The following is a 13,831-nucleotide window of genomic DNA, read 5'->3' as shown; positions in this document are numbered from 1 at the left end:
CACGATCTAAAGGAATTGTAGTTATTGGGATTGTGTGGGGAAAATAATTTGATACTAAGGGACATGCATGGCAGGCACGAGGGAACTTGTGCTTTGTTTATTCCTTCTGTTTCCTTATGGTTTTAAATGGCCTCAGGCTGGACTTTAAATACCAGGAGCTGTAATGTGCTTGAATGCTGATGCTGTACTTAATCCCAGATACTACCATCTTTCAACCAAAGCATTCCATTAGAACTGGTGCTGTGCAGTCACTGGAGTGATTCTGGGTGAGTCTCTAATAAGCAAGATTGGCTTATACTTAAGAACATGAAAGGTGATCTGATTGAGAGTTTGAAGGGGATTTATTGAGGAGATATCAAGATGCTGCAACCTCAGAGTCTAGCAGTAGGGGGTCATTGTCTTGGTTTAGAGGTCAGCCATTTTGGGTTTGAGATGAAAAAATTCATGCAGAGGATTGTAAATACTCAGTTCTCTGCCCCAGGCAGTGCTCTGTTGTTGACTAAATTTCAGCAGTGAGATTCATGGATTTGTGGATTTTGAGAAGTCTGGAGATCAGATGGGAAAATGAGCTTGAGATATATTCATCAGGATAAACCATACATTGAATACAGCACAAGCCCACTGCCTCTTTCATATGTCCTGCTTAAGAGTTTGAGGAGATTTGGTATGTCACCAAAGACTCTTACAAATTTCTATAGATGTACGGTGGAGAGCATTCTGACTGGTTGCATCACTGCCTGGTATGGAGGCTCCAATGCACAGGGTCACGAGGCTGCAGAGGGTTGTAGACTCAGCCAGCTCCATCACGGGCACAACCCTCCCCACTACTGAGGACATCTTCAAGAGGTGGTGCAAAAAGGCAGCATCCATCACTAAGGACCCTCACTATCCGGGACATGCCTTCTTCACGTTACTACCATCGGGGAGGAGGTACAGGAGCTCGAAGACCCACACTCAACATTTCAGGAACAGCTTCCCCTCTGCCATCAGATTTCTGAACAGTCCATGAACACTACCTCGTTATTCCTTTTGTTTTGCACTAGTTATTTTTAACTTAATTTTATGTCTTTGCACCGTACCACTGCTGCAAAACAACAAATTTAACATCATGTTAGTTAGTGATGATAATTCTGATTCTTGTCCTACAATCCTTTGTATCAGTGACCAAAGAAAAATGGGAATGGAAATGAGTGCTGGGTATAAATGAGACCAGGCTGAGAACAGTTTTGAAATCTTTACTTTCTGCAAAAAGCAATATACTACACAATTAACAGACCTATCAATCATATTCACCATCACTTCTGTTCACTCTGGTGTGGTTACTTCAAAAACACTTTATACAGATCTTGCAACTATTATTAAAATTCTAATCAAGTCCAACTACATTGTTTTTAAAAAAAAAGGTTTTCAGTATTTCAGCTACTTGCTGAATTGCTTGTCAAATTACACCTTGCAACTAGTGTCCTGATTTATTTTCAGACATGGACTCTTCACTGTCCCCCAATGAAATTAAAGTTGGCTTGGTAAAGGATTAAAAAATATACACAGCATACATTCACGGACATTGATGTACATTTAATGTCCTACACATTTTTGATTTTCTACTGATACAAACTGTTACTCAGCAAAAGCAGATTTTGATTACGTAAACAATCAAGTATAGTCATTTGATCCTGATTTAACACCATTTAACTTACACCTTCTTTATTCCACACACCCTCTGCATGAATTCAAGGTCTTCTCATTGGATAACCACTTGTCAAATGTACAGACAACAAGTACAGACATGCAAGGACTTTACAAAGGATGGCAGAGCCACAAGAAGAACTGTCCTGGCTGTTGAACACGGATCAGTCTTGTACCAGTATGTCAGCAGGACAGCTAAAGAAGTTATGAGCGGCAGCAGCCTGTGCCTTTCATCTCAGAGTTCACGTAGTCGTGGAGCTTGAACTTGGGGTCGCTTGGCGATTTCATCGACCTGTGTTTCAGTTCTCTGGAACAGTGCAATGACAGTTCTTAGCCCAAAAGTGTAGTTATATTACAGTACTGAGGGCTCATAACCTACTAAGTGGTGTAGAGGTTATGTTACTGGACTACGATCAAGCGATCTCAACCATTGAAACAGAGACACGAGTTCATGGGAATTTAAAATGGGAGCTATCAAATTTGGAATTTAACAAAAAGCTAATCTCAGTAACGGTAGCTATCAAACCACTGGATTTATGTAGAAACTCATTGGGTTTATTGTGTGTCAGAGAAGGAACTTACCTGGTCTGGCCTACCTGTAATGCCGAATCTACCAATGTGGTTGACTCTTAATTGCCTTCTCATTTTCAGGGCAATGGGGATGCTAATAAATGCCACTACACCTACACACTGTGATCAAACGGTAGAACACACACTGATCTGGCCAGCTGGAGGGAAGAGTCAAAAGTAGGATCTCCAAGGTAGTAACCTTGGGATTATTCCCAGTATGCACACACACACACAAGGGAGAGCAAGAGTAGGAAGGTCAATGGTTCAGGAGGGAGGGCTTCAGAGAGGGAGCGCGCGGTATCTGCGGGCACCCTGGGTGAATTCCGCGATCGCTGGGCCCCTCGGGATCGCGTGTGTCGTGGATGGTGTGAAGGAGATTCTTATCTGAAGTAGTGCATTTTGTGGTCATTAGTTAGAATCATTTGCGGAGTTATGTAGTTAAAATCCGCGTAGTTCTTTCTTTCTTGTGTCAGTTGCTGTAGTTTTGACACTGGATGTCATTTTGTAGTGCTTTTAAGTCAATAAACTTTTGTATGTTCAAAAAAAAAGGGAAGGCTTCAGCCTCTTGGATATTGGCACCAGCTCTGGTGCAGGAGACACCTCAATGGGACTGGGACCAATTTACCTGTGGGGAGGTTCACAACTGCAGTTGGAGCATTTTTTCTTTCTCTCTTAATCTTGCACTGGTATCGTTATGCTTATTTTGTTGTTTAATTTGCATGCATGTAACATGTTTGTCCTCATCTTGTAAAGTACTGTGCTGCTACTGCAAGAAGCTAATGTTCCTTGCATTTATACCCTATTACAGCAATGAACTTGAACTTGGACTTAAAATTGACAGGGGGAAGGGCACCAGCATATAGAAAAAAGGAATACTGGAGATAACCGAGTGAGTGTTAGATAGTATTAGATGTGGAAGTAGCACCATATTAAATAGAATCAAAGTGTTATGGACTCAGTGAAAGTCCCTTTAAGATAGAGAGTGTGTGTGTGGGGCGTGCTTACGTCAATAGAAGATAAAGGATGTAATGACGTTGTTGAAGTTAGAAGAAGAAGAGAGAGAGAAGGGAGAGAGACACCAGCCTGCTTGTTTTCTCTATCGATGGATGAGAAACAATAACTGTGTTTGCCATAGAAATCCATGTATGGAAGTTGGAAGTAATCCGGTGGAGTTCACTTTGTTGCTGACCTGTAGAAGGAAACAGGTATTTGTGTGTGGACGACCACGGTTCGGATGCTTTTCGGGGTGAGGAAGTCACTACCGAGTAAACACTGAAGTGTCGTTTGGGTTCCATCGTGGAACATTTGGATTTCGTATGTACTCTCTCTATGTTTTTCTACATCTACATCTTATCTTCAGACAACGGTGGTTGTTGAAGAAGCCCTTGCTCATGTTTCACCTTATGGCTTGCGGAACTGAACTTTAAGAACCATTCAGGAACTGGGAGTTTTGGACTTTGTCACACACACACACGAAGAGTTTAGTTTTGGGGTTAACGTTCGAGGTTTAACATTCTTGAATTCTAACATACTAACTTTTTTTTTACTTTTATTTTACGTATTATCATAAGTAGTGATTAATAAAATAGTTTTTAACACTGAATCATGCTCAGTGTGTTTCTTTTGTTGCTGGTTTGTGACAAAATTGGGGGTTCGTCCGGGATAGTTCCCAAGGTTAACGAGATTCGTTCGGGATTCAATCCAAAGATTTTTGAGGAAGGTCTGATAAATTCTTTTTAATTGGCTTGTGTGTGTGGAAACCAGCAGCAATGGATATTAAGGCATTTTTGGAGTCACCAACCCAAAAGGGATTGGAGGTGGCGAAAAAGGATGATTTGATAAAGATTGCTACAAGGCTAAACCTTACAGAAGTAAAGCAGTCTATGAGAAAGGCAGATATTCAGAGACTGATAGCTGGCCATTATGTGGAAAAGAAGGTGTTTGAGAAGGAAGTGTTAAAACAGTTTCCTGGCAGTGAAATAGCAATTTCTGAGGCACAGGTGCAGCTGGCAAAGATAGAGGCTGAACGAGAGCAAAATAAATTAGAAGCTGAACGAGAACAAAAGAGATTAGACGCTGAACGAGATCAAACCCAGTTAAAATTAGAGGCCGAACAAAAGCTAACTCAGATGAAGTTAGAGGCTGAACGGGAACGGGAACTAGTCCGGTTAAAGTTTGAGGCAGAGGAGAAGGAAAAACAGAGGCAGCATGAGTTACAAATGAAGCGTAGGAGTTTGGAATCTGATTCTGATGATGGTTTTTCAGCCAGCAGGGAGGTTCGATTAGTCCCTCCGTTTGAGGAAGATCAGGTTGATCAGTATTTCCAACATTTTGAAAAGGTTGCTGTGAGTTCAAACTGGCCAAGGAAAGGATGGGCTCTTATGGTACAGAGTGTCATTAAAGGTAAAGCTCAAAAAGCTTATTCTGCTTTGTCTGCTGAGGATGCAGCTGATTATACCAAGGTAAAACAAGCTATTTTGAAGGCCTATGAATTGGTACCTGAGGCTTATAGACAAAAATTCAGAGACTTGAGGAAATCTGCAGATCAGACTTATATGGAATTTGCCAATGGAAAGAGAATATGTTTTGAACGATGGTACGTGGCTAAAAATGTAGATGGGGATTTTGATAAATTGACAGAATTGATACTAGTGGAAGACTTTAAAAGATGTGTTCCAGCTGAATTAACAACATATTTAAATGAAAAGGCAGTGGAAACTTTACAAGAAACTGCTAGGTTGGCAGATGATTATGCTTTAACCCATAAATCCAAATGGGGACAACCTAAAACCTTTCAAAAGAGTTACAAAGACAATCCAGGTAAACCAGAGATTAAATTGGGAGGTAATCAAAAAGGAAAAGATGAAAAGAAGCCAGGGCTGGAGAAACCTGTTGAGCGTACTTGTTATTACTTGTAGGAAACCTGGCCACGTGATATCTAATTGTGCCCTTTTGAAGAAAAAGAGGAAGCTGGGCCCAATGCTTGCTTTCAGGCAATTAAAAATCAAAAAGGTTTAGAAGATGCTGTTAAAGATCAGTCCTTGCAAGAGGTAAAAGCGGATAAGTTGGAGGAGGTGAGAAAAGAATTCCGTTCTTATGTATCAGAGGGTTTTGTTTCACTGAATGATGAGTCACCCCAGGTGCCAGTGAAAATTCTTAGAGATACTGGGGCTAGTCAATCTCTCTTGCTGGGCAGTGTTTTAAATTTTGGTGAAGAAAGTGACACTGGTGAAGTAAATCTAGTACGAGGCGTTACAGATGACACCATGTCTGTCCCTTTACACAGGGTGATTTTAAAGTCAAAGTTCGTAGAAGGACCAGTTGAGATAGGGATAAGACCTAGTTTGCCAGTGGAAGGAGTTTCTTTGTTATTGGGAAATGACCTTGCAAATGGAGAAAGTGATCCTGTGGTACGGTTAACAACCAAACCAAGGATTGATGAGTCTGAGAATGATCCAGATGTTTACCCATCATGTGCGGTGACTCGAGCTAGAGCTAGAGAATTAGCCAAGACAGACAGTCCGGTGCAGTCTGATGTGGTTCCTTGTGACAGTCCTAAACAGGAAGAAAATTATGATGCCTTATCTGAGACTTTTCTGTCTTCACTGGAGGATCAACATCCTTATAGTGAGCCTGAATTTAAAGATTTGTCTTTGTCGAGGAAGGATTTTATGGTGGAACAGACAAAGGACCCTGAGTTGACAGAATTGAAAGAAAAAGCTCTCTCATGTGAGGAGATTGAAAAAGTGCCAATTGGATACTATGTCAAAAATGGAGTGTTAATGAGGAAGTGGAGACCTCCTCATGTTCCTGTTAATGAGGAATGGGAAGTTATTCATCAGGTTGTTGTTCCAAAAGTTTATAGGGATGAGATTTTAAACCTGGCCCATAGTATGCCTTTGGGTGGTCATTTTGGTGTGAATAAAACTGTAGGGAAGATCTTGAAACAATTCTATTGGCCTGGTTTGAGAAAAGATGTGGTGATGTTTTGTCGAACCTGCCACACATGTCAGATGGTAGGTAAACCAAATCAAAAACCCCCTGTGGCTCCTTTGAAACCAATTCCTGCTTTTGGTGAACCCTTTTCGAAGGTGATTGTGGACTGTGTTGGCCCCTTACCAAAGTCTAAGACTGGAAATCAGTATTTGTTAACCATCATGTGTGCCACTTCTAGATTTCCAGAGGCAATACCCCTTAGAAATATTAAGGCCAAGACGGTGTCAAAGGCTCTTGTAAAATTTTTTACCTTGTTTGGTTTGCCAAAAGAAATCCAATCTGATCAAGGTAGTAATTTTATGTCAAAAATTTTTCAACAAATAGTCTATGAGCTGGGAGCAAAGCAGATTGTATCATCTGCATATCACCCAGAATCTCAAGGAGCTCTGGAGAGATTTCATTCTACTCTCAAAAATATGCTGAAGACTTATTGCTTTGAAAACCCAAGGATTGGGACGAAGGTATCCATTTACTTTTGTTTGCCGTTAGAGAATCGATCCAGGAGTCAATAGGATTTAGTCCGTTTGAGCTTGTATTTGGACATAGGGTGAGAGGACCTTTGGAGTTGTTAAGAGAGCAGTGGGTTAATGAGGAAGTTCACTTGAGTCTGTTGGACTATGTCCAAAAATTTAAAACTCGGTTGGAGAGAGTCTGCCAGCTAGCGAGAGAGAATTTGAAAACAAGCCAGATAAGAATGAAGACATATTTTGATAGACGTGCTCGGCCTAGGACATTCGCAGTGGGGCAAAAGGTGTTGGTATTTTTCCCTAGCCAAAATAATCCCTTGCAAGCTCGTTTTTCTGGACCCTATGTTATTGAATCTCGAGTGACTGATCTAACATATATAATCAAAACACCAGATAGTCGCAAGAAAACACAACTCTGTCATGTAAACATGCTAAAACCTTATTATGAGAGGGATTCAGTGGTGGCCTTGGTGGATGGTGTAAAGGTTGTTTCTAGAATGCCTGATGTTGATGTTGAGGAAGGCCAATTTAGACCAAATATTGTTCCATCGAAACTAAAAAACCAAAATATCCTGGAGAACCTTGAAATGAAGTTGGACCATTTACAAGTTTCACAAAAACAACAGATAAGAGAATTAATTTTAAAATTTAAAAATCTGTTCCCAGATGTTCCAAACAGAACATCGATAATTACCCATGATGTTGGGGATGCAAAACCAATCAAACAACACCCATATCGAATGAATGTGGAAAAAAGTAAACTTGTTGATCAGGAACTAAAGTACATGTTGGAAAATGATATTATTAGACATTCTACTTCAAATTGGAGTTCGCCCTGTGTTATTGTACCTAAACCTGATGGAACTGTTAGATTTTGCACAGATTACAGGAAAGTGAATGCTGTAACAAAGTCAGATGCTTACCCTATTCCTAGGGTGGATGATTGCATAGATAGAGTGGGAAAGGCAAAATTTCTTACAAAGATTGACCTATTAAAAGGGTACTGGTGTGTTCCATTAACAGATAGAGGAAGGGAAATTTCAGCCTTTGTAACCCCTTCTGGATTGTATGAATACAATGTTTTGCCATTTGGAATGAAAAATGCTCCAGCAACATTTCAAAGAATGATTAATTCAGTGATTCATGGGTTAAAACATACAGATGCCTACATTGACGACTTAGTGACTGGGAATGATACATGGGAGGATCACATCTCTGCGTTAGAAAGGTTGTTTGAAAGACTTTCCAAGGCTAACCTTACAGTTAACTTGGCTAAAAGTGAATTTGGCCATGCCACTGTGACGTATCTTGGTTATGTTGTAGGTCAAGGCAAGCAAGCTCCTGTTCAGGCAAAAGTTCAAGCAATATCTGAGTTCCCTATTCCCACAGGTACAAGGACTGTTAGAAGATTTTTGGGAATGGTTGGATATTATCGAAAATTTTGTAAAAATTTTGCTGATATTGCTCTTCCCCTAACTAATCTTCTGAAGAAGGGAGTAAAGTTTGTTTGGACAGATTCTTGTCAAGAAGCATTTAAGAAGCTGAAAGCCATTTTATGCTACCATCCTGTGCTCAGAACACCTGACTTTGAAAAGCCATTTTCATTAGCAGTAGATGCCAGTGATGAAGCTGCAGGAGCTGTGTTGTTGCAGAAGGGTGACCTTGATGATATTGACCATCCTGTAGCTTACTTTTCAAAGAAATTTAATGAGCATCAAAAGAATTATTCCACCATAGAGAAAGAATTACTGTCGCTTGTTTTAGCCTTGCAACATTTCAGTGTATATGTTTGCACCACTCAGAAACCATTGACTGTGTATACAGATCATAACCCATTGGTGTTTCTGAGCCGAGTCAAAAACAAGAACAGAAGGCTGTTAAACTGGAGTTTAATTTTGCAAGAGTTTGATCTCAGGATAACTCACATTAAAGGCAAAGATAATGTGATTGCTGATTGTCTTTCCCGATGTTAAATGGGAAACATGTATCTGTACTAATCTGATAGTCTGTAGTTGTGTAGCATGATAATCATTAACATTACTAACTGTATGCGCGGTTAAATTTTTCTTGGGAAAAATTTTTTTTAGGTGGGAGGTGTTATGGACTCAGTGAAAGTCCCTTTAAGATAGAGAGTGTGTGTGTATGTGTGTGTGGGGCGTGCTTACGTCAATAGAAGATAAAGGACGTAATGACGTTGTTGAAGTTAGAAGAAGAAGAGAGGGAGAAGGGAGAGAGACACCAGCCTGCTTGTTTTCTCTATCGATGGATGAGAAACAATAACTGTGTTTGCCATAGAAATCCATGTATGGAAGTTGGAAGTAATCCGGTGGAGTTCACTTTGTTGCTGACCTGTAGAAGGAAACAGGTATTTGTGTGTGGACGACCACGGTTCGGATGCTTTTCGGGGTGAGGAAGTCACTACCGAGTAAACACTGAAGTGTCGTTTGGGTTCCATCGTGGAACATTTGGATTTCGTATGTACTCTCTCTATGTTTTTCTACATCTACATCTTATCTTCAGACAACGGTGGTTGTTGAAGAAGCCCTTGCTCATGTTTCACCTTATGGCTTGCGGAACTGAACTTTAAGAACCATTCAGGAACTGGGAGTTTTGGACTTTGTCACACACACACACGAAGAGTTTAGTTTTGGGGTTAACGTTCGAGGTTTAACATTCTTGAATTCTAACATACTAACATTTTTTTTTTACTTTTATTTTACGTATTATCATAAGTAGTGATTAATAAAATAGTTTTTAACACTGAATCATGCTCAGTGTGTTTCTTTTGTTGCTGGTTTGTGACAAAAGCAAAAAGGACTATGAGGAACACAAATACAAATTTAGAAAGTATGTATGCAAATGCCATTCCATGAATGGTTGGTGGACTGCAAACACAAATAGCTGTATGGGAATATGTTAGAGTGCCAAGAACTAAAACATGGGTGCCTAATATTCAGATACAAATTGTTCAGGAAAGATGAAAGGGAAGAGGGGAGGTGGGAATAACAGAAGTCATGAGAGAGCACATTGTAGTTTCGGTAAAAGAGATTGTCCTTAGAGGGGCAAGGACAACATATTTGATTAGAGTTGAGGGCAATAGTATGATTACTGGGGATATTCTTTAAACATCTAAATGGTGAGAGCTAGAGGAATACATTTTCAGGGAAATTGAGAGCTGTGCAAGAATTATAAAGTGGTGATCAATAGGAAACAAAAGTGTTACAGAGAAAAGGTGGGGCGAGGGGAAGGAATTTCTTACAAAGTGTTCAGAACTTTCTTGCTCAGTACATTTTTGGCTCAGTTAGCGGCGGGGTGTCATGGGATCTGGTGCTGGAGAATGAGATGGGCCAAGTCTCTGTGGGTGACTACTTGAGTAAAAGTATTACAAGAGTCATAGAGTCATACAGCACGGAAACAGGCCCTTCGGCCCAACTGGTCCATGCCATCCAAGATGCCCTGTCCAAGCTAGTCCCATTTGCCAGTGTTTGGCCCAGATCTGTCACAGCTGTAGAGGGGGGCTTGCCCTAAAAGCAGAGACGATTCAGCAGCGAATGATGACTTCAATAATAGAATTCAAAATAACAAGTCACAAGGGGCCCCAAAACAGGAGAGAACAGAAACGAAACATGGTGAGCAACAAGGTGACCTTAGGCGGGGGAAGAGTAAAGCTGGGAGCAACTGCTTGGGACCGGCTGGTTCGATGAGTGAACAAGGACTGTGGATGAGAACTGGGGTTAAATAGGCTGCAGGTGATGAGTCTGGAACGAACGGCTGGAGAATCCTATCCGCTGGGTGGAGGCTGGGAGATGCCTGCATGTGCAGGCTGGGAGGTGTCTGTGGGAGTAAGCCTGACAGGAACCTCCCCGCCACCCGACAATCCGGGTGGGTCCGGTGGAACTCATCGATGAGCGATGGATCCAAGATGTAGTTGGATGGCACCCAAGACCTCTTCTCCAGGCCATACCCGCCTTCCCAGTCAACCAGGTACTGTGCACCCAGTCCACGACAACCCGAATCCAGCTACTGGCGCACCGTGCACACCGGGTCACCTTCCACCATTGGAGGTTTCGGACGAGCAGGCTCAGGTGGGATGAGTGATCCACGGACAACAGGCTTGAGGCAGGACACGTGGAAGGGAGGTGTGATCCCGAGGAACGGTGGCAGCTGGAGACAGCAAGTGACCCGATCGATGCGACGGGTGATCCTGAAGGAACCAATGAACTGGGACGAGAGCTCGCGGGAGTCGGTGCGCAGGGGCAGATCTCAGGTGGACAACCAGACATGGTCCGCAGGCCAGAGTAGTTAGGGACATTAGGGACATTTAAGAGACTCTTAGACACATGAATGATAGGAAAATAGGGGGCTATGTGGGAGGGAAGGGCTAGATAGATCTTAGAGCAGGATAAAATGTCAGCACAACATTGTGGGCCGAAGGGCCTGTACTGTGCTGTAGTGTTCTATGTTCTAGTCCGGCTGAGCGCCAACAGCGGTTGCCCTGGCGATAGTGGGCACGGTTGGCAGCTGGGATGGCCCCTCCTCCAAGCATTCCAGCAGTGGCGAACCAGGGCTCTGGCAGATGGGACCCCCACCATGGGCTCCTCTGCGGGGAACAACGGGGGGCCGGGGGGGGGGGGGTGGCAGGGGAGGTTGGTAGCTATGAAGTACTTCAAAGGGTGACATACCCCTGGCAGAGGTGGTGTGTGTAGATATGTGGGACAGTTCAGCCCAGAGCAGATACTTCTGTGTGGAAGGATGAGAGGTGGCAAAGCATCACAGAAACTCCTCCACTGGCTGATTGGCCCTCTCGGACTGACCATTGGTCTGCGGACGATAGCCGGAGGACAAACTCACCGAGGTGCGGAGGAGGGAGCAGAAGGCTGGCTAGAAGCAGGAGACGGATTGTGGGCTTCGATCCGACACAATGTCCCGAGGGAAGACGTGGAGGTTGGGGAACCAGATCTGCTGTCTTAGCGGCTGATGGAAGCTTGGGGAGGGCAACGAAGTGGACCGCCTTGGAGAACCCTTCACTTACATTAGGGACATTTAAGAGACTCTTAGATAGCCACATGAATGACAGAGAAATAGAGGGCTATGTGGGAAGGAAGGGTTAGATAGATCTTAGAGCAGGATAAAATGTCGGCACAACATTGTGGGCTGAAAGGCCTGTACCGTGCTGTAGTGTTCTATGTTCTAACCCGTCCACCACTGTCATGATCACCATGGCCCCACTAGAAGGTGGCAAACCTGTGATGAAATCCATGGCGATGCGGGACCACGGACATTGAGGGGCTGCAGGAGCCCTGAGGTCTGCTGGTTGGAGGAATTGGTCCGGGCGCACTGGGGGGGATAGGCAGCGATGGACTGACGTACGTCTGCCATCACAGTGGGCCACCAGAACCGGTGTCGTGGAAAACCCAGAGTCCACCGTGTGCCCAGATGGCCAGAGAGGGGGTGAGGTGTGGGCCTCAGAGTGCTCGGCCGCTGGCACGTACACGTAGTTGTCGGGCGTTCAAATCATAGTACAGCACAATACAGGCCCTTCGGGCCCCCCCCCCCCGATGTTGTGCAGACCTTTAAACCTCGCCTAAGACTATCTAACCCCTTCCTACCATACATCCCTCTATTTTAAATTTCTCCATATGCTTATCTAGTAACCTCTTGAATTTGACCAATGTACCTGCCTCCACCACCGCCCAAGGCAGCACATTCCATGCCCCAACCACTCTCTGGGTAAAAAAACTTCCCTCTGATATCTCCTTTGAACTCCCCACCCATTTAAAGCCATGCCCTCTTGTATTGAGCACTGGTGCCCTGGGAAAGAGGCGCTGGCTGTCCACTCTATCTATTCCTCTTAATATTTTGTACACCTCTATCATGTCTCCTCTCATCCTCCTTCTCTCCAAAGAGTAAAGCCCTAGCTCCCTTAACTCTCTCCTCTCTAAACCAGGCAGCATCCTGGTAAATCTCCTCTGCACCCTTTCCAACGCTTCCACATCCTTCCTATAATGAGGCTACCCAGAACTGGACACAGTACTCCAAGTGTGGTCTAACCAGAGTTTTGTAGAGCTGCATCATTACCTCGAGGCTCTTAAACTCGATCCCATGACTTATGAATGCGAACATCCCATACGCTTTCCTAACTACCCTATCCTGGTGTGTCAGCCGGGGCAGGCTCACGCCGTCGGGCCTGGTTCTCAAGGGTTCTGGACGACCGGAGCGAGGATCTGAGAGGATGGAATGATGGGCTGAAGGTCGGTTTCTGTTTCCGCTGGGTCGAACTGTCGTGACAGGGCGTCGGACCTTGCGTTCTTGGAACCGGGTCGGTAGGAGATGGTTTGACCATAAAACAAGGGAGCAGAAGTCGGCTATTCGGCCCATCGAGTCTGTTCTGCCATTCTATCATGAGCTGATCCATCCTCCCATTTAGCCCCACTCCCCCGCCTTCTCACCATAACCTTTGATGCCCTGGCTACTCAGATACCTATCAATCTCTGCCTTAAATATACCCAATGACTTTGCCTCCACAGCCGCCCGTGGCAACAAATTCCACAGATTCACCGCTCTCTGGCTAAAGAAATTTCTCCACATCTCTTTTCTGAATGGGCGCCCTTCAATCCTGAAGTCGTGCCTCTTGTACTAGACTCCCTACCATGGGAAACAACTTTGCCATATCTACCCTGTCCAGGCCTTTTAACATTCGAAATGTTTCTATGAGTTCCCTCCTCACTCTTCTGAACTCTGAGATTGAATTGTCTGAAGAGGGGCCCAGCGAGCCTGACCTGGGTCGAGTTAGAACATAGAACAGTACAGCACAGAACAGGCCCTTTGGCCCACAATGTTGTGCCGACATAGCTCACCCCTCCTACCTACAGAATGCCCATAGCCCTCCATTTTCCAGTTGGTGGATGTGTTGCATGGATACGAGGTCCTGGTGGTCAGTCCAGATCAGGAAGGGCTCGGTGTTCCCCATCGGCCAATGTCCCATTTCCTCCAAGGCCCATTTAATAACGAGCAGCTCCCCGTCTCCTGCTCCATAACGGCGCTGTGTCGGGTTGAACTTGAGCGAGAAGGTGGCACAGGGGTGAGTCTTCCCGTCCTGTCCTCAGTGGGAG

At 44.0% G+C, this 13,831-nt stretch overlaps 1 protein-coding gene across 1 annotated transcript in view; it reads right to left on the bottom strand.

Annotated features, from left to right (window-relative positions):
* Window positions 1-1,219: 1,219 nt before the first annotated feature.
* Window positions 1,220-13,831, bottom strand: part of LOC127573683 (ras-related protein Rab-26-like) — a 336,554-nt gene continuing 323,942 nt past the window's right edge. The window contains exon 9 of the mRNA XM_052022102.1: window positions 1,220-1,993. Within this exon, the coding sequence (XP_051878062.1) occupies window positions 1,891-1,993 (103 nt within the window). The 3' untranslated portion in view covers window positions 1,220-1,890. The remainder of the gene's footprint in view (window positions 1,994-13,831) is intronic.

Source organism: Pristis pectinata, chromosome 8 (assembly GCF_009764475.1).
Source record: "Pristis pectinata isolate sPriPec2 chromosome 8, sPriPec2.1.pri, whole genome shotgun sequence".
NCBI lineage: Eukaryota > Metazoa > Chordata > Chondrichthyes > Rhinopristiformes > Pristidae > Pristis > Pristis pectinata.
This window is presented reverse-complemented; position numbering and strand designations above follow the sequence as displayed.